General features: G+C 42.7%; 2 protein-coding genes and 1 long non-coding RNA gene across 4 annotated transcripts in view; 1 reads left to right on the plus strand and 2 right to left on the minus strand.

Annotated features, from left to right (window-relative positions):
- lemd3 (LEM domain containing 3) overlaps nt 1–11,741 on the minus strand; it is a 45,575-nt gene extending 33,834 nt beyond the window's left edge. The window contains exon 1 of the mRNA XM_052514437.1: nt 10,163–11,741. Within this exon, the coding sequence (XP_052370397.1) occupies nt 10,163–11,714 (1,552 nt within the window). The 5' untranslated portion in view covers nt 11,715–11,741. The remainder of the gene's footprint in view (nt 1–10,162) is intronic.
- LOC127927748 (uncharacterized) lies at nt 492–2,663 on the minus strand. 2 transcript variants are annotated; one of them, XR_008128934.1, is made up of 4 exons: nt 1,799–2,663; nt 1,108–1,323; nt 809–853; nt 492–513 (listed from the first exon to the last, which is right to left on the minus strand). It is a non-coding gene; the product is annotated as an uncharacterized LOC127927748 (long non-coding RNA). The 2 variants fall into 2 exon arrangements; XR_008128935.1 differs by lacking the exons at nt 492–513; nt 809–853 and adding an exon at nt 895–982 and having other exon boundaries at nt 1,234–1,323.
- Nucleotides 11,742–13,544: 1,803 nt separating the features above from the next.
- The window catches only part of wif1 (wnt inhibitory factor 1), a 66,651-nt gene continuing 54,591 nt past the window's right edge, over nt 13,545–25,604 (plus strand). The window contains exons 1-2 of the mRNA XM_052514431.1: nt 13,545–13,831; nt 14,055–14,194. Of these exons, the coding sequence (XP_052370391.1) occupies nt 13,684–13,831; nt 14,055–14,194 (288 nt within the window). The 5' untranslated portion in view covers nt 13,545–13,683. The remainder of the gene's footprint in view (nt 13,832–14,054; nt 14,195–25,604) is intronic.

A 25,604-nucleotide genomic window follows, 5' to 3' on the forward strand; every position in this document is an offset into this window, starting at 1 on the left:
TAGCTAGTGTCTCATCCAACAGGGACAGGAGCTGGAGGAACCTAGCTAGTGTCTCATCCAACAGGGACAGAGGGAGCTGGAGGAACCTAGCTAGTGTCTCATCCAACAGGGACAGGAGCTGGAGGAACCTAGCTAGTGTCTCATCCAACAGGGACAGGAGCTGGAGGAACCTAGCTAGTGTCTCATCCAACAGGGACAGAGGGAGCTGGAGGAACCTAGCTAGTGTCTCATCCAACAGGGACAGGAGCTGTCTCATCCAACAGGGACAGGGAGCTGGAGGAACCTCCAACAGGGACAGGAGCTAGTGTCTCATCCAACAGGGACAGGAGCTGGAGGAACCTAGCTAGTGTCTCATCCAACAGGGACAGGAGCTGGAGGAACCTAGCTAGTGTCTAATCCAACAGGGACAGGAGCTGGAGGAACCTAGCTAGTGTCTAATCCAACAGGGACAGAGGGAGCTGGAGGAACCTAGCTAGTGTCTAATCCAACAGGGACAGAGGGAGCTGGAGGAACCTAGCTAGTGTCTAATCCAACAGGGACAGGAGCTGGAGGAACCTAGCTAGTGTCTCATCCAACAGGGACAGGAGCTGGAGGAACCTAGCTAGTGTCTCATCCAACAGGGACAGGAGCTGGAGGAACCTAGCTAGTGTCTAATCCAACAGGGACAGGAGCTGGAGGAACCTAGCTAGTGTCTCATCCAACAGGGACAGGGAGCTGGAGGAACCTAGCTAGTGTCTCATCCAACAGGGACAGGAGCTGGAGGAACCTAGCTAGTGTCTCATCCAACAGGGACAGGAGCTGGAGGAACCTAGCTAGTGTCTAATCCAACAGGGACAGAGGGAGCTGGAGGAACCTAGCTAGTGTCTCATCCAACAGGGACAGGAGCTGGAGGAACCTAGCTAGTGTCTCATCCAACAGGGACAGAGGGAGCTGGAGGAACCTAGCTAGTGTCTCATCCAACAGGGACAGGAGCTGGAGGAACCTAGCTAGTGTCTCATCCAACAGGACAGGAGCTGGACAGCTAGTGTCTCATCCAACAGGGACAGAGGGAGCTGGAGGAACCTAGCTAGTGTCTCATCCAACAGGGACAGAGGGAGCTGGAGGAACCTAGCTAGTGTCTCATCCAACAGGGACAGGAGCTGGAGGAACCTAGCTAGTGTCTCATCCAACAGGGACAGGAGCTGGAGGAACCTAGCTAGTGTCTAATCCAACAGGGACAGGAGCTGGAGGAACCTAGCTAGTGTCTCATCCAACAGGGACAGAGGGAGCTGGAGGAACCTAGCTAGTGTCTCATCCAACAGGGACAGAGGGAGCTGGAGGAACCTAGCTAGTGTCTCATCCAACAGGGACAGGAGCTGGACAGGGACAGGGACAGGAGCTGGAGGAACCTAGCTAGTGTCTCATCCAACAGGGACAGGAGCTGGAGGAACCTAGCTAGTGTCTAATCCAACAGGGGGACAGGAGCTGGAGGAACCTAGCTAGTGTCTCATCCAACAGGGACAGGAGCTGGAGGAACCTAGCTAGTGTCTCATCCAACAGGGACAGAGGAGCTGGAGGAGCTGGAGGGAAGGAGCTGGAGGAACCTAGCTAGTGTCTCATCCAACAGGGACAGGAGCTGGAGGAACCTAGCTAGTGTCTAATCCAACAGGGACAGGAGCTGGAGGAACCTAGCTAGTGTCTAATCCAACAGGGACAGAGGAGCTGGAGGAACCTAGCTAGTGTCTCATCCAACAGGGACAGAGGGAGCTGGAGGAACCTAGCTAGTGTCTCATCCAACAGGGACAGGAGCTGGAGGAACCTAGCTAGTGTCTCATCCAACAGGGACAGAGGGAGCTGGAGGAACCTAGCTAGTGTCTCATCCAACAGGGACAGAGGGAGCTGGAGGAACCTAGCTAGTGTCTCATCCAACAGGGACAGAGGGAGCTGGAGGAACCTAGCTAGTGTCTCATCCAACAGGGACAGAGGGAGCTGGAGGAACCAAGCTAGTGTCTCATCCAACAGGGACAGAGGGAGCTGGAGGAACCTAGCTAGTGTCTCATCCAACAGGGACAGAGGGAGCTGGAGGAACCTAGCTAGTGTCTACCGCCTGCTGCACCTACTAACAGAGCAGTAAGTGTGGTTGGGGTGTGTGTGTCCTAGACAGGGGAAATCACTGGTCACTCTGTACTTCCTGCTCTGCTCCTCAAATGTACATTTTACAAACATTTGAGTCATTTAACAGACGCTCTTAACCAGAGAGACTTACAGTAGTGAGTCATTTAACAGACTCACTTATCCAGAGAGACTTACAGTAGTGAGTCATTTAACAGACGCTCTTATCCAGAGAGACTTACAGTAGGGAGTCATTTAACTGATTCTCTTATCCAGAGAGACTTACAGTAGGGAGTCATTTAGCTGATTCTCTTATCCAGAGAGACTTACAGTAGAGAGTCATTTAGCTGATTATCTTATCCAGAGAGACTTACAGTAGGGAGTCATTTAACTGATTCTCTTATCCAGAGAGACTTACAAGAGCAATTAGGGTTAAGTGACTTGCTCAAGGGCACCGACAGATTTTTACACCTAGTTGGCTTGGGGATTCGAACCAGCGACCTTTCGCTTACTGGCCTAACCGCTAGGCTACCTGGCACCCGATTCCCTGTGTTAGACCGGCCTGCCCCAGTCTCCCCTCCCCCGGCCTGCCCCAGTCTCCTCGCCCTCGCCCTCCCCCCCAGTCTCCTCGCCCCCCCGGCCTGCCCCAGTCTCCTCGCCCCCCCCCCCGGCCTGCCCCAGTCTCCTCGCCCCCCCGGCCTGCCCCAGTCTCCCCCCCCCCCGGCCTGCCCCAGTCTCCTCGCCCCCCCCTATACAGAGAGCTGGTAGTGAACGGTTGAATTATAATGAATGAAAACCTGTAGGCACGAATTTGTCTAAAATACACAATGGTTGGGGGTACATATATATGCATGTACCGAGAAACTAACTGCACTGTAAAATGCTGCTGAATGGGATCATTGAATATTTCATGTGTTTTGTGGCTTTGACAGCACTCACTGGTGTAGTTGTGAGGTAGCATAAGAGTGTAGCTGCAGTGTCCAGACAGGCATAGGGCATCTTACCTGCTGTTTTGGCTAATGCCAGTCATTTGCTTAGGTCTATAGGTTGAATAGCTCACTGTAAATACTACGGTATGTGTATTAAAAAGGCTTTAATCGAGTCATTTCTATGAGCATACTCTGAAACACACGCAGTGGGGTTGAACGGGACAGTGGGCCGACGGTGGGTGGGCCGACGGCGGGCCGACAGCGGGCCGACAGCGGGCCGACAGTTCGCTACGGAAGCCAACGGATGGAGGTAGCTGTCTATGCTGACGTGCTAAAATGTCTGCTGTGCCCTCCATAAAGAAGAAGTGTCCCTCTATGTAGAATGATGATGTAGGACTTCCTGTCTCTGAAGGTGTGAATGGCTAAGGGGGGGGCGATGACACAACAACTGCTAAGCCCGCGCTTCTTTACATACCAAATGAGTCCTGTGAAATCATTGGGTTTTTTTAGGCCTAAACGTTTAGGTTCCCTGCAGCGATTTTCTGCTAAGAGGCAAATAACTGATTTTGCTGTCAGACAACGAGTGCCTCTGTGCAGAATAAAAATTTAAAAAATTCTGGAGTGTATATGTTTCACATATCTTCTTATCGTTTCCTCGCTGAATTAAAAAATGTATCAATTTCAAAATATGTGAGTAGCAATTAAAAACTTCTGTTAGATTGTTTTCACATTACAATGTCCACTGCACAAGGCAAAAGAAAAAGTCTGGCCATCCGATGTATAAAGCAGTATCTAGACAGTCAGTCACTAATAATCCTATGTATAAAGCAGTATCTAGACAGTCAGTCACTAATAATCCTATGTATAAAGCAGTATCTAGACAGTCAGTCACTAATAATCCTATGTATAAAGCAGTATCTAGACAGTCAGTCACTAATAATCCTATGTATAAAGCAGTATCTAGACAGTCAGTCACTAATAATCCTATGTATAAAGCAGTATCTAGACAGTCAGTCACTAATAATCCTATGTATAAAGCAGTATCTAGACAGTCAGTCACTAATAATCCTATGTATAAAGCAGTAGCTAGACAGTCAGTCACTAATAATCCTATGTATAAAGCAGTATCTAGACAGTCAGTCACTAATAATCCTATGTATAAAGCAGTATCTAGACAGTCAGTCACTAATAATCCTATGTATAAAGCAGTATCTAGACAGTCAGTCACTAATAATCCTATGTATAAAGCAGTAGCTAGACAGTCAGTCACTAATAATCCTATGTATAAAGCAGTATCTAGACAGTCAGTCACTAATAATCCTATGTATAAAGCAGTATCTAGACAGTCAGTAATAATCCTAATAATCCTATGTCACTAATAATCCTATGTATAAAGCAGTATCTAGACAGTCAGTCACTAATAATCCTATGTATAAAGCAGTATCTAGACAGTCAGTCACTAATAATCCTATGTATAAAGCAGTATCTAGACAGTCAGTCACTAATAATCCTATGTATAAAGCAGTATCTAGACAGTCAGTCACTAATAATCCTATGTATAAAGTCAGTCACTAATAATATGTATAAAGCTCTAGACAGTCAGTCACTAATAATCCTATGTATAAAGCAGTATCTAGACAGTCAGTCACTAATAATCCTATGTATAGTCTAGACAGTCAGTCACTAATAATCCTATGTATAAAGCAGTATCTAGACAGTCAGTCACTAATAATCCTATGTATAAAGCAGTATCTAGACAGTCAGTCACTAATAATCCTATGTATAAAGCAGTATCTAGACAGTCAGTCACTAATAATCCTATGTATAAAGCAGTATCTAGACAGTCAGTCACTAATAATCCTATGTATAAAGCAGTATCTAGACAGTCAGTCACTAATAATCCTATGTATAAAGCAGTATCTAGACAGTCAGTCACTAATAATCCCTATGTATAAATCCAGTATCTAGACAGTCAGTCACTAATAATCCTATGTATAAAGCAGTATCTAGACAGTCAGTCACTAATAATCCTATGTATAAAGCAGTATCTAGACAGTCAGTCACTAATAATCCTATGTATAAAGCAGTATCTAGACAGTCAGTCACTAATAATCCTATGTATAAAGCAGTAGCTAGACAGTCAGTCACTAATAATCCTATGTATAAAGCAGTCACAGTCAGTCACTAATAATCCTATGTATAAAGCAGTATCTAGACAGTCAGTCACTAATAATCCTATGTATAAAGCAGTATCTAGACAGTCAGTCACTAATAATCCTATGTATAAAGCAGTAGCTAGACAGTCAGTCACTAATAATCCTATGTATAAAGCAGTATCTAGACAGTCAGTCACTAATAATCCTATGTATAAAGCAGTATCTAGACAGTCAGTCACTAATAATCCTATGTATAAAGCAGTATCTAGACAGTCAGTCACTAATAATCCTATGTATAAAGCAGTATCTAGACAGTCAGTCACTAATAATCCTATGTATAAAGCAGTATCTAGAAGTCAGTAATCCTGTATAAAGCAGATCAGTCAGTCACTAATAATCCTATGTATAAAGCAGTATCTAGACAGTCAGTCACTAATAATCCTATGTATAAAGCAGTATCTAGACAGTCAGTCACTAATAATCCTATGTATAAAGCAGTATCTAGACAGTCAGTCACTAATAATCCTATGTATAAAGCAGTATCTAGACAGTCAGTCACTAATAATCCTATGTATAAAGCAGTAGCTAGACAGTCAGTCACTAATAATCCTATGTATAAAGCAGTATCTAGACAGTCAGTCACTAATAATCCTATGTATAAAGCAGTATCTAGACAGTCAGTCACTAATAATCCTATGTATAAAGCAGTATCTAGACAGTCAGTCACTAATAATCCTATGTATAAAGCAGTATCTAGACAGTCAGTCACTAATAATCCTATGTATAAAGCAGTATCTAGACAGTCAGTCACTAATAATCCTATGTATAAAGCAGTATCTAGACAGTCAGTCACTAATAATCCTATGTATAAAGCAGTATCTAGACAGTCAGTCACTAATAATCCTATGTATAAAGCAGTATCTAGACAGTCAGTCACTAATAATCCTATGTATAAAGCAGTATCTAGACAGTCAGTCACTAATAATCCTATGTATAAAGCAGTATCTAGACAGTCAGTCACTAATAATCCTATGTATAAAGCAGTATCTAGACAGTCAGTCACTAATAATCCTATGTATAAAGCAGTATCTAGTCAGTCAGTCACTAATAATCCTATGTATAAAGCAGTATCTAGACAGTCAGTCACTAATAATCCTATGTATAAAGCAGTATCTAGACAGTCAGTCACTAATAATCCTATGTATAAAGCAGTATCTAGACAGTCAGTCACTAATAATCCTATGTATAAAGCAGTATCTAGACAGTCAGTCACTAATAATCCTATGTATAAAGCAGTATCTAGACAGTCAGTCACTAATAATCCTATGTAGACAGTCAGTCACTAATAATCCTATGTATAAAGCAGTATCTAGACAGTCAGTCACTAATAATCCTATGTATAAAGCAGTATCTAGACAGTCAGTCACTAATAATCCTATGTATAAAGCAGTATCCTAGTATCTAGACAGTCAGTCACTAATAATCCTATGTATAAAGCAGTATCTAGACAGTCAGTCACTAATAATCCTATGTATAAAGCAGTATCTAGACTAGACAGTCAGTCACTAATAATCCTATGTATAAAGCAGTATCTAGACAGTCAGTCACTAATAATCCTATGTATAAAGCAGTATCTAGACAGTCAGTCACTAATAATCCTATGTATAAAGCAGTATCTAGACAGTCAGTCACTAATAATCCTATGTATAAAGCAGTATCTAGACAGTCAGTCACTAATAATCCTATGTATAAAGCAGTATCTAGACAGTCAGTCACTAATAATCCTATGTATAAAGCAGTATCTAGACAGTCAGTCACTAATAATCCTATGTATAAAGCAGTATCTAGACAGTCAGTCACTAATAATCCTATGTATAAAGCAGTATAAAGTCAGTCACTAATAATCTAGTATAAAGCAGTCACAGTCAGTCACTAATAATCCTATGTATAAAGCAGTATCTAGACAGTCAGTCACTAATAATCCTATGTATAAAGCAGTATCTAGACAGTCAGTCACTAATAATCCCAGTAGCTAGACAGTCAGTCACTAATAATAAAGCAGTATCTAGACAGTCAGTCACTAATAATCCTATGTATAAAGCAGTATCTAGACAGTCAGTCACTAATAATCCTATGTATAAAGCAGTATCTAGACAGTCAGTCACTAATAATCCTATGTATAAAGCAGTATCTAGACAGTCAGTCAGTCACTAATAATCTAATAATCCTATGTATAAAGCAGTATCTAGACAGTCAGTCATCCTAATAATCCAGTCACTAATAATAAAGCAGTATCTAGACAGTCAGTCACTAATAATCCTATGTATAAAGCAGTATCTAGACAGTCAGTCACTAATAATCCTATGTATAAAGCAGTAGCTAGACAGTCAGTCACTAATAATCCTATGTATAAAGCAGTATCTAGACAGTCAGTCACTAATAATCCTATGTATAAAGCAGTATATCTAGACAGTCAGTCACTAATAATCCTATGTATAAAGCAGTATCTAGACAGTCAGTCACTAATAATCCTATGTATAAAGCAGTAGCTAGACAGTCAGTCACTAATAATCCTATGTATAAAGCAGTATCTAGACAGTCAGTCACTAATAATCCTATGTATAAAGCAGTAGCTAGACAGTCAGTCACTAATAATCCTATGTATAAAGCAGTACCTACACAGTCAGTCACTAATAATCCTATGTGTAAAGCAGTAGCTAGACAGTCAGTCACTAATAATCCTATGTATAAAGCAGTAGCTAGACAGTCAGTCACTAATAATCCTATGTATAAAGCAGTAGCTAGACAGTCAGTCACTAATAATCCTATGTATAAAGCAGTAGCTAGACAGTCAGTCACTAATAATCCTATGTATAAAGCAGTATCTAGACAGTCAGTCACTAATAATCCTATGTATAAAGCAGTAGCTAGACAGTCAGTCACTAATAATCCTATGTATAAAGTCAGTAATAATCTAGACAGTCAGTCACTAATAATCCTATGTATAAAGCAGTATCTAGACAGTCAGTCACTAATAATCCTATGTATAAAGCAGTATCTAGACAGTCAGTCACTAATAATCCTATGTATAAAGCAGTATCTAGACAGTCAGTCACTAATAATCCTATGTATAAAGCAGTATCTAGACAGTCAGTCACTAATAATCCTATGTCAGTCACAGTCAGTCACTAATAATCCTATGTATAAAGCAGTATCTAGACAGTCAGTCACTAATAATCCTATGTATAAAGCAGTATCTAGACAGTCAGTCACTAATAATCCTATGTATAAAGACAGTCAGTCACTAATAATAGACAGTAGACAGTCAGTCACTAATAATCCTATGTATAAAAGTATCTAGACAGTCAGTCACTAATAATCCTATGTATAAAGCAGTATCTAGACAGTCAGTCACTAATAATCCTATGTATAAAGCAGTATCTAGAAAGCTAATAAGTACCTAGACAGTCAGTCACTAATAATCCTATGTAAATAAAGTCAGTAATCCTAGACAGTCAGTCACTAATAATCCTATGTATAAAGCAGTAGCTAGACAGTCAGTCACTAATAATCCTATGTATAAAGCAGTATCTAGACAGTCAGTCACTAATAATCCTATGTATAAAGCAGTAGCTAGACAGTCAGTCACTAATAATCCTATGTATAAAGCAGTATCTAGACAGTCAGTCACTAATAATCCTATGTATAAAGCAGTATCTAGACAGTCAGTCACTAATAATCCTATGTATAAAGCAGTATCTAGACAGTCAGTCACTAATAATCCTATGTATAAAGCAGTATCTAGACAGTCAGTCACTAATAATCCTATGTATAAAGCAGTATCTAGACAGTCAGTCACTAATAATCCTATGTATAAAGCAGTATCTAGACAGTCAGTCACTAATCCTATGTATAAAGCAGTATCTAGACAGTCAGTCACTAATAATCCTATGTATGTATCTAAAGTCAGTCACTAATAATCCTATGTATAAAGCAGTAGCTAGACAGTCAGTCACTAATAATCCTATGTATAAAGCAGTATCTAGACAGTCAGTCACTAATAATCCTATGTATAAAGCAGTACCTAGACAGTCAGTCACTAATAATCCTATGTATAAAGCAGTAGCTAGACAGTCAGTCACTAATAATCCTATGTATAAAGCAGTAGCTAGACAGTCAGTCACTAATAATCCTATGTATAAAGCAGTAGCTAGACAGTCAGTCACTAATAATCCTATGTATAAAGCAGTATCTAGACAGTCAGTCACTAATAATCCTATGTATAAAGCAGTAGCTAGACAGTCAGTCACTAATAATCCTATGTATAAAGCAGTAGCTAGACAGTCAGTCACTAATAATCCTATGTATAAAGCAGTATCTAGACAGTCAGTCACTAATAATCCTATGTATAAAGCAGTATCTAGACAGTCAGTCACTAATAATCCTATGTATAAAGCAGTATCTAGACAGACAGTCAGTCACTAATCACTAATAATCCAGTCAGTGTATAAAGCAGTAGCTAGACAGTCAGTCACTAATAATCCTATGTATAAAGCAGTATCTAGACAGTCAGTCACTAATAATCATATGTATAAAGCAGTATCGAGACAGTCAGTCACTAATAATCCTATGTATAAAGCAGTAGCTAGACAGTCAGTCACTAATAATCCTATGTATAAAGCAGTATCGAGACAGTCAGTCACTAATAATCCTATGTGTAAAGCAGTATCTAGACAGTCAGTCACTAATAATCCTATGTATAAAGCAGTATCGAGACAGTCAGTCACTAATATTACAAAATACCTGGGCTGGTTATCAATCCGTTTTAAATATTGATATTATACTGCAATTTGGACGCAAACTGAAGCTTTAAATAATGCTACAATTGAACAGTAAACCTAACCACAGAATGATGGATTGAGAGACAAAACACTACTAGCTAGCTTATGTTTAGGAAGTTACAGTTTACTAGGCTGGAATACCCACCGACAACATCGATCTCAGAGGCTCCAGACCCCCTCATCCGGAGATACATGAGGCCGAGCAGGAGGAAGAACAGGCAGGCGGCCATGAGCAGGAACATGGACAGGTAGTGGGCACTGAACCCCCAACCACCGGTGGACGACCCCACCTCCTCCCGCTTGAATTGCTGGAGCAGCTCATCCTCCGGTACCGTGTGCTTCTGCTTGAGACTCGACTGGCTGTAGGCATGGTTGGGACCGCTATGATTTGAATGGTTGGGTCGGTAAGTAGCGGATAGACTGTTGTAGTTGGAGAATCGCGGTCTCAGGCCGATGCTGAATCGGCTGCTGCTGCTGCTGGTGGCGCCATCCCCGCTGTCGATGTGGTTTTTGTTGTAGGCGGAGGACGGGGAATTGTTGCCGCTGCTTTCCCCGGGGCTGCCGCGGTCGCTCTCCCCCATCACAGCCGACACGTAGATGGTCCCCCTGGGGTAATGGCGTCGCAGCAAGCTCCCGCTCAGGGACGATTCGCCGGGGCCTCGTTTCTTTCCCTCTTCCTCCTCCTCCTCTTCCTCCTCCTCCCCCCGGCCTCCCATCATGTCTAGTCGACTCCTACTAGCGCCAGGCGTGTCGTTTGGCCTGATTGCCATGCCGCCAGTCGTTTCCTGTCCGTTCTCTGACCCCCTGGCACTTCTGTAGGGAGACGGCTTGGAGGAGTGACTCCGTCTGGAGTAGTGTTGCTGTAAGCGCCGGTCTCGTTGAAGGTCCTGCCCAGATATAATCCCCCCTTCTTCCTCTTCCTCCGAATCTGAGTAATCACCGACTTTCTTACTACTGGCGTTCAGTGAGTAAGACGCCCTGTTCCCGTTCAGAGACCGACTGTCTCTCTCCGTCTCCCCTTGAAAATCGTCGTCTTCTTCGGGCTCTTCGTCGTAACCCTTCACTTCCGCGGCCCGCGAGACCTCGAGGCTCGATTTTCCCCGGTCCACCCAACCGAGAGAACCGGGTCCGCTTCTCCTCCCCTCCAGCAGCCCGGCGGGAGAGGAGTTGTTACTGCTGGTACTCACAGCGACTCCCAGGCTCTTCCGAGTGGCGGTAGCAGTTCCCGTTGTAGGCCTGATCTGTTGTTGTTGTTGATACGCGGAACCTCGGTCTCTCCTACCGCCGTGGTTCGCTCCGCGTTTTTTCCTCGGGTCCTCTACGTCCGATTCGTCCGAACTAAAACCCAAGACGAACTTCCCAGCTCCACCGGTTCGCTTTTCGTTCAGGACCGGTCGACCACCGGGGCTCCGGGGCGTGACGTCACGGCTAGCTGGCCTGGCTCCGCATCCCGAAGCTCCCGCCGCCGTGTAGCTGCCGTTACCACCGCTACTACTACTACTACTGTTGTTGTTGATAGTGCCGCTGTTTCGGTTTTTCCCCGCTCTGGTTCCTCCTTTCTGTTGTTGTTCCTCGCGTAGTTTCTTTAGTTTTTTCAAATAAACCGGTCTCGTATTCTCGGAGACCGGGCCTGGAGTGAATCCAAAGCTCTTTAACTCAGAGAAAAGCTCATCGTCCGTTAGCTGCGCCGTCGCCATCTTTACTCGGAGGGGGAGAAAAAAAACTCAAAGCTGGAACGGAAGTGACGAACTAATAGTAAAAAAAAATCTAAATAAAACCGTATCCGTCAGCTGTCTACAGGCAGGGGGCAGGCGTCTCAATGAGCTGCTATAAGAACAGTCACGTATAAATAGTAGGTTATATCTAGTGTCTGACAGAGTTGTAAAATGGGTCGTTTTATAAACATATTGTTTTATGTGAATATTGATTTTTGGAGTTTTACCTCGTATTGGAGGCTAAAGGTTGATCCAATCAAATACATGGTTGGTGATTTTCCGCATCTCGCTACTGTAGATTCGATGTTTGTTTAGTCACGTACTCAGGGTCGCAGATGTAGTTTCAGTGTACAGTGAAATACTTAAGCGCCCGAGCTCCAACGGCGCATAATTCCTGTAATAGTCTATAGGAATCTATAGCCTATTATTTATTGTGTATTGTGAGTACTGTAGACTGTTTTTGCATAAACCACCTAACGATATGGTAAAAGGCCTAGTACATTTTTATTTATTTATTTTTGTATTTCACATTTTATTTAACCAGGTAGGCTAGCTGAGAACAAGTTCTCATTTACAACTGCGACCTGGCCAAGATAAAGCAAAGCAGTGCGACACGAACGACAACACAGAGTTACACATGGAATAAACAAACATACAGTCAATAATACAGTAGAAAAACTCTATATATAATGTGTGCATACATGCTGTATGAGACTGTTTTGTCACCTTACATACTGTAGGCATGTCCTGTCGCCTTTAGACCAGATGAGAGTGTGATTATGTGTGGAATAGGGTTGTAGGAAAGGCAGTCTACATTCATTGGAAGTTCCCAAATAAGAATGTAATGATTAATACAGGTTATAGGTCTACTGGTTTGAAACATTCTATTGTAGGAGTTTTTTATGGATTTTTTTTTATATATATATATATATATTTATATGTAACCTTCATAGGGAAGTCATTAATTAATGAAAACATATAATAAAAAATAATGGGGGAAAAAAACATGTTATACTCAGTGTAGCCTATGGCATTTGTTATTCCGTAATCTAGTGATATTGATTTGATATATTTAATCATGAATAACACCAATTGTCATTGACAAAACTCTGTTGGAATGCAATACAATAACACGTGTCTGGCATTTCCGCATTTCGCGCCCGTTTCCACTCGAACAGCTCAGTATTACCATCCTTTAGAATATGGGCACCGGGTGACATACCACAATCTGAAGTGTTTATCTTGGAGAGTTTATGGGCCTTATAAGACAAAGACCACACAGGGAGATGATTTGTCCTGAAGCCCCCACCGTCCCACCGTCCCCCCGTCCCCCGTCCCTCGTCCCTCCACCCTTTTCCTCTTCTTATTTTGGAGGCTTTGAATTGAGTCAGTGCAACAAACACATTTTTGTTTTATGAGAATAGGTCCGCTAGCTACATCATGCAATTCTCATCACCATGCGAATATTTTGTAGGCTATAATTTATAATGATTGTTATGTAGTTTTTTTTTGCTGGGATTCGTCAGAAAAACGGGTGTGTGGGTAAAAATAAAGTGAAAAAAATAAATCAGGGAAAGATTAGACCCTACTCAGACCAATAAATGTGTATTTATAGTGCCAGTTGTTTGTCAACATGTTACGCCATTCCTATCTCATTAATCAATAGGCAGGCATAGCCTAACTAAATGTGCACCAACTCTTTACTTCCCATGTCCCACTGCGCCACCGTGTGGCCACATACCCTCCCTACAGCACCCGCTGTGTACAAGTAGCTTGCGACGTAGCGCAGGCGTCTCACTGTCAATGAAAGAGGCTCACTCACGGCATACCAGACTTGAGTACAGTGGGAAACCCAGCATACACAGACACACCATTTAACTACGAGGAGAGCCGAACGGAGATACATTTACCATTTAAAAAAGGTTAGATTTGAGAGGCTTTGCAGCTCAGGATGGCTACCGAGACAGCCTCTGTTCTTCTGTCCCCCATCAAAACGTGCTTTCTTCTACTTTTGGGTGGTTTGATGTCCAAAGCTGCCCAGGAGCAGCAGGGAAGTTTGTACATGTGGATTGATGCCAACCAAGCCAGGATCCTCATTGGTAAGTAGCGTTTATTTTTCAATTCATCCAATGTTACAGCGTCACTTGAATTAGCTTATTGAATTGAAAATATGTATTGTAACTTTAAAGGTTAAAGGGATGAGTTACATACACTGTGACCCCTATTATATTGGACTGGGTTCAACTTTGTAGACACCCCCATGCGCTTTCGCGTGTGTTTTTAAATGCTCTTGTTGAAATGTCCGTGTGTGTTATTGTGCAGGTTTCGAGGAGGACATCTTGATCGTGTCAGAGGGAAAGATGGCTCCATTCACAACGGACTTCAGAAAGGCCCAGCAGAGGATGCCTGCGATACCTGTCAATATCCAGAACGTCAACTTCACCTGGCAAGCTACTGAACAGGTAGGAGACGGTGATAGGGTCACATTAGTCTATACGCCTACTTTAATTTGAAAAGAGGAAAATGTGTGTATTTGATTCCATCTATTGTAATAGTTTTAGTGGTCATCGATAGGCTTTATCAAAGGCCATTGATCTGAGAACATGCGCGTAATTGTAGCCGATGCGCAATGCGGTGACGAGTGCGCAATTCTATATGGCGATAAGGCTGCAATTCATTTTGTTTTTAGAAAATAATGATAAAGGTTGTTTTTCTTATTATTTTGAATCGATAGGTTAATAGCCAATGTTTAGTATGCATTGATTAACCACATTATGCATTTAAAAAACGAACTTCAAATGAAGAATGTCTTTGTCTCGATAAAGATCAATAAACTAGACAAGAGCCACTGACTATCCCCCACACTTAAAACCTTCATTCAAAAACTAGTCCACATTCTTCTGAACTATTGTTTCTCACGCTTTCCCTACATCAAAGGCCCAATTCTGATCAAACAACCTCGCAATTTTGAGGTTTAAAGAGAAGCCGATGCGCGCGGTAGCAGTAGATGATTGATTTTAAAAGAGATTTAGTTTGAGCTCTCTGACCAGTTTCCTTTTTTAAATATTGTAATTCCCATCTCTTGCGGTATTTTACACGTCGGTGTCGTGGACCTGCCGCCACGGATCAAAGCGCCGGGGCGCCGCCAGGCCGCATCTAGGACATGTGCAAAACATCTGGTCCATCTGCGCTTTTGAAAACATTGGTCAAATTCTCAGACGCGTGCCAGACCCATCCCGCGTTCTTTATTGGAACTGAGAAGGAGAAGAAGGTTCCATTTGGAATCGCTTTTTTGCAATGAGGTGTCCTTGTTCATAAGCTTTGTTATGAGAACAGCTTTGGGAATAACAATATTATTTATCAACACACAAAAAAAGCCTTTCAAACAAGTCTTCTCTCTCCTATAAGTGATCTGGTAACCTACTGTTGAGGCCACTGGACAATATTGACATTTATGTATAACACACATAAAACGGTTATAAACTATGTAATGAGGATGTAAATGTACCCTCTTTTACGTTCAAAGACATTGAGCTTCACGAAGACTTCACAAGGAGCCTAGGCTATATTTATTTATTTATTCATTCATTCATTTATTTATATACAGTACCAGTCAAAAGTTTTGGACACACCTACTCATTCAAGGGTTTTTCTTTATTTTTTTAAACTATTTTCTACATTGTAGAATAATAGTGAAGACATCAACACTATGAAATAAGTAACCCAAAAGGTTTTAAATCAAAATATATGTTATATTTTAGATTCTACAAAGTAGCCACTCTTTGCCTTGATGTCAGCTTTGCACTCTTCACATTCTCTCAACCAGCTTCACCTGGAATGCTTTTCCAACAGTTTTGAAGGAGTTCCCACATATACTGAGTACTTCACTATGCTGTCCAACTCATTCCAAACCATCTCAATTGAGTTGAGGTCGGGTGATTGTGGAGGCCAGGTCATCTGATGCAGCACTCCATCACTCTCCTTCTTGGTCAAAAAGCCCTTACACAGCCTGGAGGTGTGTTGGGTCATTGTCCTGTTGAAAAACAAATGATAGTCCCACTAAGCACAAACCAGATGGGATGGAGTATTGCTGCAGAATGCTGTGGTAGCCATGCTGGTTAATTGTGCCTTGAATTCTAAATAGATCAGACAGTGTCACCAGCAAAGCACCTCCTCCTCCATGCCCCATGCAGAGATCATCTGTTCACCTCCGGCGGTTGGAACCTCCATGCTTCACGGTGGGAACCACTCATGCAGAGATCATCTGTTCACCTGAACAGTTGATGTTGAGATGTGTCTGTTAGTTCAACTCCGTGAAGCATTTATTTGGCTGCAATTTCTGAGGCTGGAAACTCTAATCTTATCCTCTGCACAGAGGTAAAAGATGTCCTCATGAGAGACTGGTAACCTAATGAACTGATCCTCTGCATCGGTCTCCCTTTCCTTGGAACCAAACTGGTAACTCTCTTAAAGACTGGTAACTTTGGAACTCTGTCTCCTCTCAGACCAAAGGACAGATTTCCAGAGACTGGTAACTCTAATGAACTTAGTCCATTAACTCTGGGTCTCCCTTTCCTGTGGTCCTCACTGTAACTCAAGTCTTTCCTGGTCCTCATGAGAGACTTAATTGGTGTCCTTTAGTAGTGTCTCCCTTTTTGTCCCATGAGACTGGTAACCTGATTCACAGCAGAGTCTCCTCTTTCCTGTGGTCCTCATGAGAGACTGGTAACTCTAATGAACTTATCCTCTGCACACTCTGGGTCTCCCTTTCCTGTGGTCCTCATGAGAGACTGGTAACTCTAATGAAGATGTGTCTGTTAGTTCAGACTGGTAACTCTAATGAACTTATCCTCTGCAGCAGAGGTAACTCTGGGTCTCCCTTTCCTGTGGTCCTCATGAGAGACTGGTAACTTAATGAACTGATCCTCTGCAGCAGAGGTAACTCTGGGTCTCCCTTTCCTGTGGTCCTCATGAGAGACTGGTAACTCTAATGAACTTATCCTCTAAGCAGAACTGGGTCTCCCTTTCCTGTGGTCCCTGAGAGACTGGCTAATGAAGCAGAGGTAACTCTGGGTCTCCCTTTCCTGTGGTCCTCATGAGAGACTGGTAACTAATGAACTAATGAACTGATCCTCTGCAGCAGACTGGTAACTCTAATGAAACTCTACAGCAGGGTCTCCCTTTCCTGTGGTCCTCATGAGAGACTGGTAACTCTAATGAACTGATCCTCTGCAGCAGAGGTAACTCTGGGTCTCCCTTTCCTGTGGTCCTCATGAGAGACTGGTAACTCTAATGAACTGATCCTCTGCAGCAGAGGTAACTCTGGGTCTCCCTTTCCTGTGGTCCTCATGAGAGACTGGTAACTCTAATGAACTGATCCTCTGCAGCAGAGGTAACTCTGGGTCTCCCTTTCCTGTGGTCCTCATGAGAGACTGGTAACTCTAATGAACTGATCCTCTGCAGCAGAGGTAACTCTGGGTCTCCCTTTCCTGTGGTCCTCATGAGAGACTGGTAACTCTAATGAACTGATCCTCTGCAGCAGAGGTAACTCTGGGTCTTCCTTTCCTGTGGCACAGTCCTCATGAGAGCCAGTTTCATCATAGTGCTTGATGGTTTTTGTGACTGCACTTGAAGAAATGTTCCAAGTTCTTGAAATGTTCCAGATTGACTGACCTTCATGTCTTAAAGTAATGATGGACTGACCTTCATGTCTTAAAGTAATGATGGACTGACCTTCATGTCTTAAAGTAATGATGGACTGACCTTCATGTCTTAAAGTAATGATGGACTGACCTTCATGTCTTAAAGTAATGATGGACTGACCTTCATGTCTTAAAGTAATGATGGACTGACCTTCATGTCTTAAAGTAATGATGGACTGACCTTCATGTCTTACAGTAATGATGGACTGACCTTCATGTCTTAAAGTATCCTTTCGACTTTCGTTTCTCTTTGCTCATTTGTGAGCTATTCTTGCCATAATATGGACTTGGTCTTTTACCAAGTAGGGATATCTTCTGTATACCACCCCTACCTTGTCACAACACAACTGATTGGCTCAAACGCATTAAGAAGGAAAGAAATTCCACAAATCAACTTTTAAGAAGGCACACCTGTTAATTAAAATAATTCCAGGTGACTACCTCATGAAGCTGGTTGAGAGAATGCCATGAGTGTGCAAAGCTGTCATCAAGGCAAAGGGTGGCTACTTTGAAAAATATCAAATATATTTTGATTTGTTTAACACTATTTTTGGTTACTACATGATTCCATATGTGTTATTTCATAGTTTTGATGTCTTCACTATTATTCTACAATGTAGAAAATAGTTTTTTTTTAAAGAAAGAAAAACCCTTGAATGAGTAGGTGTGTCCAAACTTTTGACTGGTACTGTACATATATATACTTTTTGGGGTTACAAGAGCAACCCCCCCCCCCCCCCCACAGATAGGCCGGGCCCCCCCAGATAGCATATGAACCAGTGGAGGCTGCAGATGGGAGGACGGCTCATAATAATGTCTGGAATGGAGCCTAAATGAATCAGGAATGTGCAGGGACGGCTATACCATAAAGGACCCCTGTTTATGTCCTCTTCACATGTAGTGCAACAGGGCCACTCATAGTCTGGAAAGTTCTCTACTTTTTGGTAGATTTAAACAAACAATATTGAAATCACCATTGTCACAACCATAAACTGTCAAATCCATCTGCCTTATAGAACATGAATTTTGGATATAAAATATGTTACATTTAATTATGTTTGTGTTATACCACTTGAGTAAAGAAAACTCACTTTTTGTTAACTCCGTAAAACATGAACTCTTTCAGAATGTTGTCTAACGTCCAGGTGGGAACTTTTTTGGTCCACCAGACACTCACTGACGTACCAGACACCTGTGGATCACCCTCAAATCAAAATCAAATCAAATGTTATTTGTCACATGCGCCTAATACAACAGGTGAAGGTAGCCGATGCGAAATGGCTAACTAGTTAGTGGTGGTTACTGATGAGCCCTTAACCAACAGGTGTAGGTAGACCTTAATAACCAACAGGTGTATGTAGACCTTAATAACCAACAGGTGTATGTAGACCTTAATAACCAACAGGTGTAGGTAGACCTTAATAACCAACAGGTGTATGTAGACCTTAATAACCAACAGGTGTAGGTAGACCTTAATAACCAACAGGTGTATGTAGACCTTAATAACCAACAGGTGTAGGTAGACCTTAATAACCAACAGGTGTAGGTAGACCTTAATAACCAACAGGTGTAGGTAGACCTTAATAACCAACAGGTGTAGGTAGACCTTAATAACCAACAGGTGTAGGTAGACCTTAATAACCAACAGGTGTAGGTAGACCTTAATAACCAACAGGTGTAGGTAGACCTTAATAACCAACAGGTGTAGGTAGACCTTAATAACCAACAGGTGTATGTAGACCTTAATAACCAACAGGTGTAGGTAGACCTTAATAACCAACAGGTGTAGGTAGACCTTAATAACCAACAGGTGTAGGTAGACCTTACAGTGAAAATGCTTACTGATGAGCCCTTAACCAACAGGTGTAGGTAGACCTTAATAACCAACAGGTGTAGGTAGACCTTAATAACCAACAGGTGTATGTAGACCTTACAGTGAAAATGCTTACTGATGAGCCCTTAACCAACAGGTGTAAGTAGACCTTAATAACCAACAGGTGTAGGTAGACCTTAATAACCAACAGGTGTAGGTAGACCTTAATAACCAACAGGTGTATGTAGACCTTACAGTGAAAATGCTTACTGATGAGCCCTTAACCAACAGGTGTAGGTAGACCTTAATAACCAACAGGTGTAGGTAGACCTTACAGTGAAAATGCTTACTGATGAGCCCTTAACCAACAGGTGTAGGTAGACCTTAATAACCAACAGGTGTAGGTAGACCTTAATAACCAACAGGTGTAGGTAGACCTTAATAACCAACAGGTGTAGGTAGACCTTAATAACCAACAGGTGTAGGTAGACCTTACAGTGAAAATGCTTACTGATGAGCCCTTAACCAACAGGTGTAGGTAGACCTTACAGTGAAAATGTTTACTGATGAGCCCTTAACCAACAGGTGTAGGTAGACCTTACAGTGAAAATGCTTACTGATGAGCCCTTAACCAACAGGTGTAGGTAGACCTTAATAACCAACAGGTGTATGTAGACCTTAATAACCAACAGGTGTAGGTAGACCTTAATAACCAACAGGTGTAGGTAGACCTTAATAACCAACAGGTGTAGGTAGACCTTAATAACCAACAGGTGTAGGTAGACCTTAATAACCAACAGGTGTATGTAGACCTTAATAAAACAGGTGTAGGTAGACCTTAATAACCAACAGGTGTAGGTAGACCTTAATAACCAACAGGTGTAGGTAGACCTTAATAACCAACAGGTGTATGTAGACCTTACAGTGAAAATGCTTACTGATGAGCCCTTAACCAACAGGTGTAGGTAGACCTTAATAACCAACAGGTGTAGGTAGACCTTAATAACCAACAGGTGTAGGTAGACCTTAATAACCAACAGGTGTAGGTAGACCTTAATAACCAACAGGTGTAGGTAGACCTTACAGTGAAAATGCTTACTGATGAGCCCTTAACCAACAGGTGTAGGTAGACCTTAATAACCAACAGGTGTAGGTAGACCTTAATAACCAACAGGTGTAGGTAGACCTTAATAACCAACAGGTGTATGTAGACCTTAATAACCAACAGGTGTAGGTAGACCTTAATAACCAACAGGTGTAGGTAGACCTTACAGTGAAAATGCTTACTGATGAGCCCTTAACCAACAGGTGTATGTAGACCTTAATAACCAACAGGTGTAGGTAGACCTTAATAACCAACAGGTGTAGGTAGACCTTAATAACCAACAGGTGTATGTAGACCTTAATAACCAACAGGTGTAGGTAGACCTTACAGTGAAAATGCTTACTGATGAGCCCTTAACCAACAGGTGTAGGTAGACCTTAATAACCAACAGGTGTATGTAGACCTTAATAACCAACAGGTGTATGTAGACCTTACAGTGAAAATGCTTACTGAAGAGCCCTTAACCAACAGGTGTAGGTAGACCTTAATAACCAACAGGTGTATGTAGACCTTAAAAACCAACAGGTGTATGTAGACCTTACAGTGAAAATGCTTACTGATGAGCCCTTAACCAACAGGTGTAGGTAGACCTTAATAACCAACAGGTGTAGGTAGACCTTAATAACCAACAGGTGTAGGTAGACCTTAATAACCAACAGGTGTAGGTAGACCTTAATAACCAACAGGTGTAGGTAGACCTTAATAACCAACAGGTGTATGTAGACCTTACAGTGAAAATGCTTACTGATGAGCCCTTAACCAACAGGTGTAGGTAGACCTTAATAACCAACAGGTGTAGGTAGACCTTAATAACCAACAGGTGTAGGTAGACCTTAATAACCAACAGGTGTAGGTAGACCTTACAGTGAAAATGCTTACTGATGAGCCCTTAACCAACGAAGAAATGAACATAAGAACACGATTGTTTAAGAGCCCATAAAACGACAGCCATCTTTTATTCAAGGCAGGGGACCCACAAGCACTGTGGGCCCATGCGAATGTCATCGATGTCTATTTTTTAAATATATTTTTTAAAATTAATAAATCATTTCGACAGCAACCTTCCCAAAAAAATAATTCATAAACCGTTTTAATTTCCGTATGTACTAGGAAGCTAAGTGTATGTTTCTTGGGCTTCAGGAATGTGACTGAAACAATGAAAAAAGGAAAACTGATTGAAAGTAATAAGGGGATATCAGTGAACAAACGCCGTGATCGAAGCCACGAAGACGTCAGTGCAGAGTGAGTGAAGTTTACTCAGGTGTTTCAAAAGCCCATATCAGACCGAGAGCTTAACGCCGCTTAGGCAAGCCTATTTCTTCTTCGGGTTTTAGTTTAGAAAACGATCTCTTCCGCGGCTGCGACAGGTATGAAAAAAAAAAAAAAAAGAAAACAGTTTGGTTGTCGTAGCAACATCAGGGCAACTGGGCGGAAGGGAGTTGAGGTACAGCAGTTCTGGAACGTCGTTAATTGAGACTCTCATTCTCCTTAATTGCTGGTCTCAATAATATATCATATAATAATATATGCTAGCAGACGCTTTTATCCAAAGCAACTTACAGTCATGTGTGCATACATTCTACGTATGGGTGGTCCCGGGAATCGAACCCACTACCCTGGCGTTACAAGCGCCATGCTCTACCAACTGAGCTACGGAAATACATGAACCGTATAGGAAGCTCTGGGGACAGGTCATGTGGATACTGAACAAAACACCACCAAAAAAAAAAAAATAACGATTTGGTTTCATACCGATGAACCGATGTTTGAGTTGTGTGGTTGCAATATCAACAGTCCCTTATCTCTGGTACATCTTGGCATGCATCATTCAAGACTAAGTTTTAAATTGTGTACAGCCCAATGGACCTATAATGCACAATGTTCTCTGGAAAGACTGTCTGGAGTGGCAATACTCAGTATAGAAAACAGTCGGGCCCGCAACCTAGACCTATTTATTTATCTGTTATTTTACCAGGTAAGTTGACGGAAGGTTGCAAGTTCGAATCCCCGAGCTGACACGGTAAAAATCTGTCGTTCTGCCCCTGAACAAGGCAGTTAACCCCACTGTTCCTAGACCGTTAACCCCACTGTTCCTAGACCAGTTAACCCACTGTTCCTAGCCAGTTAACCCACTGTTCCTAGGCAGTTAACCCACTGTTCCTAGACCAGTTAACCCACTGTTCCTAGACCAGTTAACCCACTGTTCCTAGCCAGTTAACCCACTGTTCCTAGGCAGTTAACCCACTGTTCCTAGACCAGTTAACCCACTGTTCCTAGACCAGTTAACCCACTGTTCCTAGACCAGTTAACCCACTGTTCCTAGACCAGTTAACCCCACTGTTCCTAGGCAGTTAACCCCACTGTTCCTAGACCGTTAACCCCACTGTTCCTAGACCAGTTAACCCACTGTTCCTAGCCAGTTAACCCACTGTTCCTAGGCAGTTAACCCACTGTTCCTAGACCAGTTAACCCACTGTTCCTAGACCGTTAACCCACTGTTCCTAGACAGTTAACCCCACTGTTCCTAGACCAGTTAACCCACTGTTCCTAGACCAGTTAACCCACTGTTCCTAGACCAGTTAACCCACTGTTCCTAGACCAGTTAACCCACTGTTCCTAGACCAGTTAACCCACTGTTCCTAGACCAGTTAACCCACTGTTCCTAGACCAGTTAACCCCACTGTTCCTAGACCATTAACCCACTGTTCCCTAGGCAGTTAACCCACTGTTTAACCCACTGTTCCTAGACCAGTTAACCCACTGTTCCTAGACCAGTTAACCCCACTGTTCCTAGACCAGTTAACCCACTGTTCCTAGACCAGTTAACCCACTGTTCCTAGACCAGTTAACCCACTGTTCCTAGACCAGTTAACCCACTGTTCCTAGACCAGTTAACTGTTCCCCACTGTTCCTAGACCAGTTAACCCACTGTTCCTAGACCAGTTAACCCACTGTTCCTAGACCAGTTAACCCACTGTTCCTAGACCAGTTAACCCACTGTTCCTAGACCAGTTAACCCACTGTTCCTAGACCAGTTAACCCACTGTTCCTAGGCAGTTAACCAGTTTAACCCACTGTTCCTAGACCAGTTAACCCACTGTTCCTAGACCACTGTTCCTAACCAGTTAACCCACTGTTCCTAGACCAGTTAACCCACTGTTCCTAGACCAGTTAACCCCACTGTTCCTAGACCCACTGTTCCTAGACCAGTTAACCCCACTGTTCCTAGACCAGTTAACCCCACTGTTCCTAGACCAGTTAACCCACTGTTCCTAGACCAGTTAACCCCACTGTTCCTAGACCAGTTAACCCCACTGTTCCTAGGCAGTTAACTCCACTGTTCCTAGACCAGTTAACCCACTGTTCCTAGACCAGTTAACCCACTGTTCCTAGACCAGTTAACCCACTGTTCCTAGGCAGTTAACCCACTGTTCCTAGACCAGTTAACCCACTGTTCCTAGGCAGTTAACCCACTGTTCCTAGACCAGTTAACCCCACTGTTCCTAGACCAGTTAACCCACTGTTCCTAGGCAGTTAACCCACTGTTCCTAGGCAGTTAACCCACTGTTCCTAGACCAGTTAACCCACTGTTCCTAGACCAGTTAACCCACTGTTCCTAGGCAGTTAACCCACTGTTCCTAGACCAGTTAACCCACTGTTCCTAGACCAGTTAACCCACTGTTCCTAGACCAGTTAACCCACTGTTCCTAGACCAGTTAACCCCACTGTTCCTAGACCAGTTAACCCACTGTTCCTAGACCAGTTAACCCACTGTTCCTAGACCAGTTAACCCACTGTTCCTAGACCAGTTAACCCACTGTTCCTAGACCAGTTAACCCACTGTTCCTACAGTTAACCCACTGTTCCTAGGCAGTTAACCCACTGTTCCTAGACCAGTTAACCCACTGTTCCTAGACCAGTTAACCCACTGTTCCTAGACCAGTTAACCCACTGTTCCTAGTTAACCCACTGTTCCTAGACCAGTTAACCCACTGTTCCTAGACCAGTTAACCCACTGTTCCTAGACCAGTTAAGACCAGTTAACCCACTGTTCCTAGACCAGTTAACCCACTGTTCCTAGACCAGTTAACCCACTAGACCAGTTCCTAGACCAGTTAACCCACTGTTCCTAGACCAGTTAACCCACTGTTCCTAGACCAGTTAACCCACTGTTCCTAGACCAGTTAACCCACTGTTCCTAGGCAGTTAACCCACTGTTCCTAGACCAGTTAACCCACTGTTCCTAGACCAGTTAACCCACTGTTCCTAGGCAGTTAACCCACTGTTCCTAGACCAGTTAACCCACTGTTCCTAGACCAGTTAACCCACTGTTCCTAGGCAGTTAACCCACTGTTCCTAGACCAGTTAACCCCACTGTTCCTAGACCAGTTAACCCACTGTTCCTAGACCAGTTAACCCACTGTTCCTAGGCAGTTAACCCACTGTTCCTAGACCAGTTAACCCACTGTTCCTAGACCAGTTAATCCACTGTTCCTAGGCAGTTAACCCACTGTTCCTAGACCAGTTAATCCACTGTTCCTAGGCTGTCATTGAAAATAAGAATTTGTTCTTAACGGTTAAAAAAAGGTCAAATAAATTAACACTGCATAATGAAACAATCCATAGTAAGCTCGTGTTTTGAGGGTGGGACTGACTACTGACTATTTGGCATTAATAGACTAGTTTTACTCACAACTTTCTACCCAAGCTGGGAGAGAGCACGAGGACGGCTCATGTCATGCAGGTTCAGGTAGCCTATACAGGACAGTTGTATACCTTACGGGGTCCATAGAAACTACGTTACGACAGCAGACTCTGTGGCAGGTACATTTTTTTTTAAATCTGCCAGCCACTCAGATTTTTTTTACCAGGCTTATTTTTTGTTGTTGCCATAGTGTGTACAAAACATTATAAACATCTTCCTAATATTGAGTTTTTGCAAACCTTTTTTTCAGAACAGCCTCAATTCATCGGGGCCATGGACTCTACAAGGTGTAGAAAGCGTTCCACAGGGATGCTGGTCCCATGTTGACTCCAATGCTTCCACAGGGATGCTGGTCCCATGTTGACTCCAATGCTTCCACAGGGATGCTGGTCCCATGTTGACTCCAATGCTTCCACAGGGATGCTGGTCCCATGTTGACTCCAATGCTTCCACAGGGATGCTGGTCCCATGTTGACTCCAATGCTTCCACAGGGATGCTGGTCCCATGTTGACTCCAATGCTTCCACAGGGATGCTGGTCCCATGTT

The sequence above is a fragment of the Oncorhynchus keta genome, unplaced genomic scaffold (assembly GCF_023373465.1).
Source record: "Oncorhynchus keta strain PuntledgeMale-10-30-2019 unplaced genomic scaffold, Oket_V2 Un_scaffold_17573_pilon_pilon, whole genome shotgun sequence".
NCBI lineage: Eukaryota > Metazoa > Chordata > Actinopteri > Salmoniformes > Salmonidae > Oncorhynchus > Oncorhynchus keta.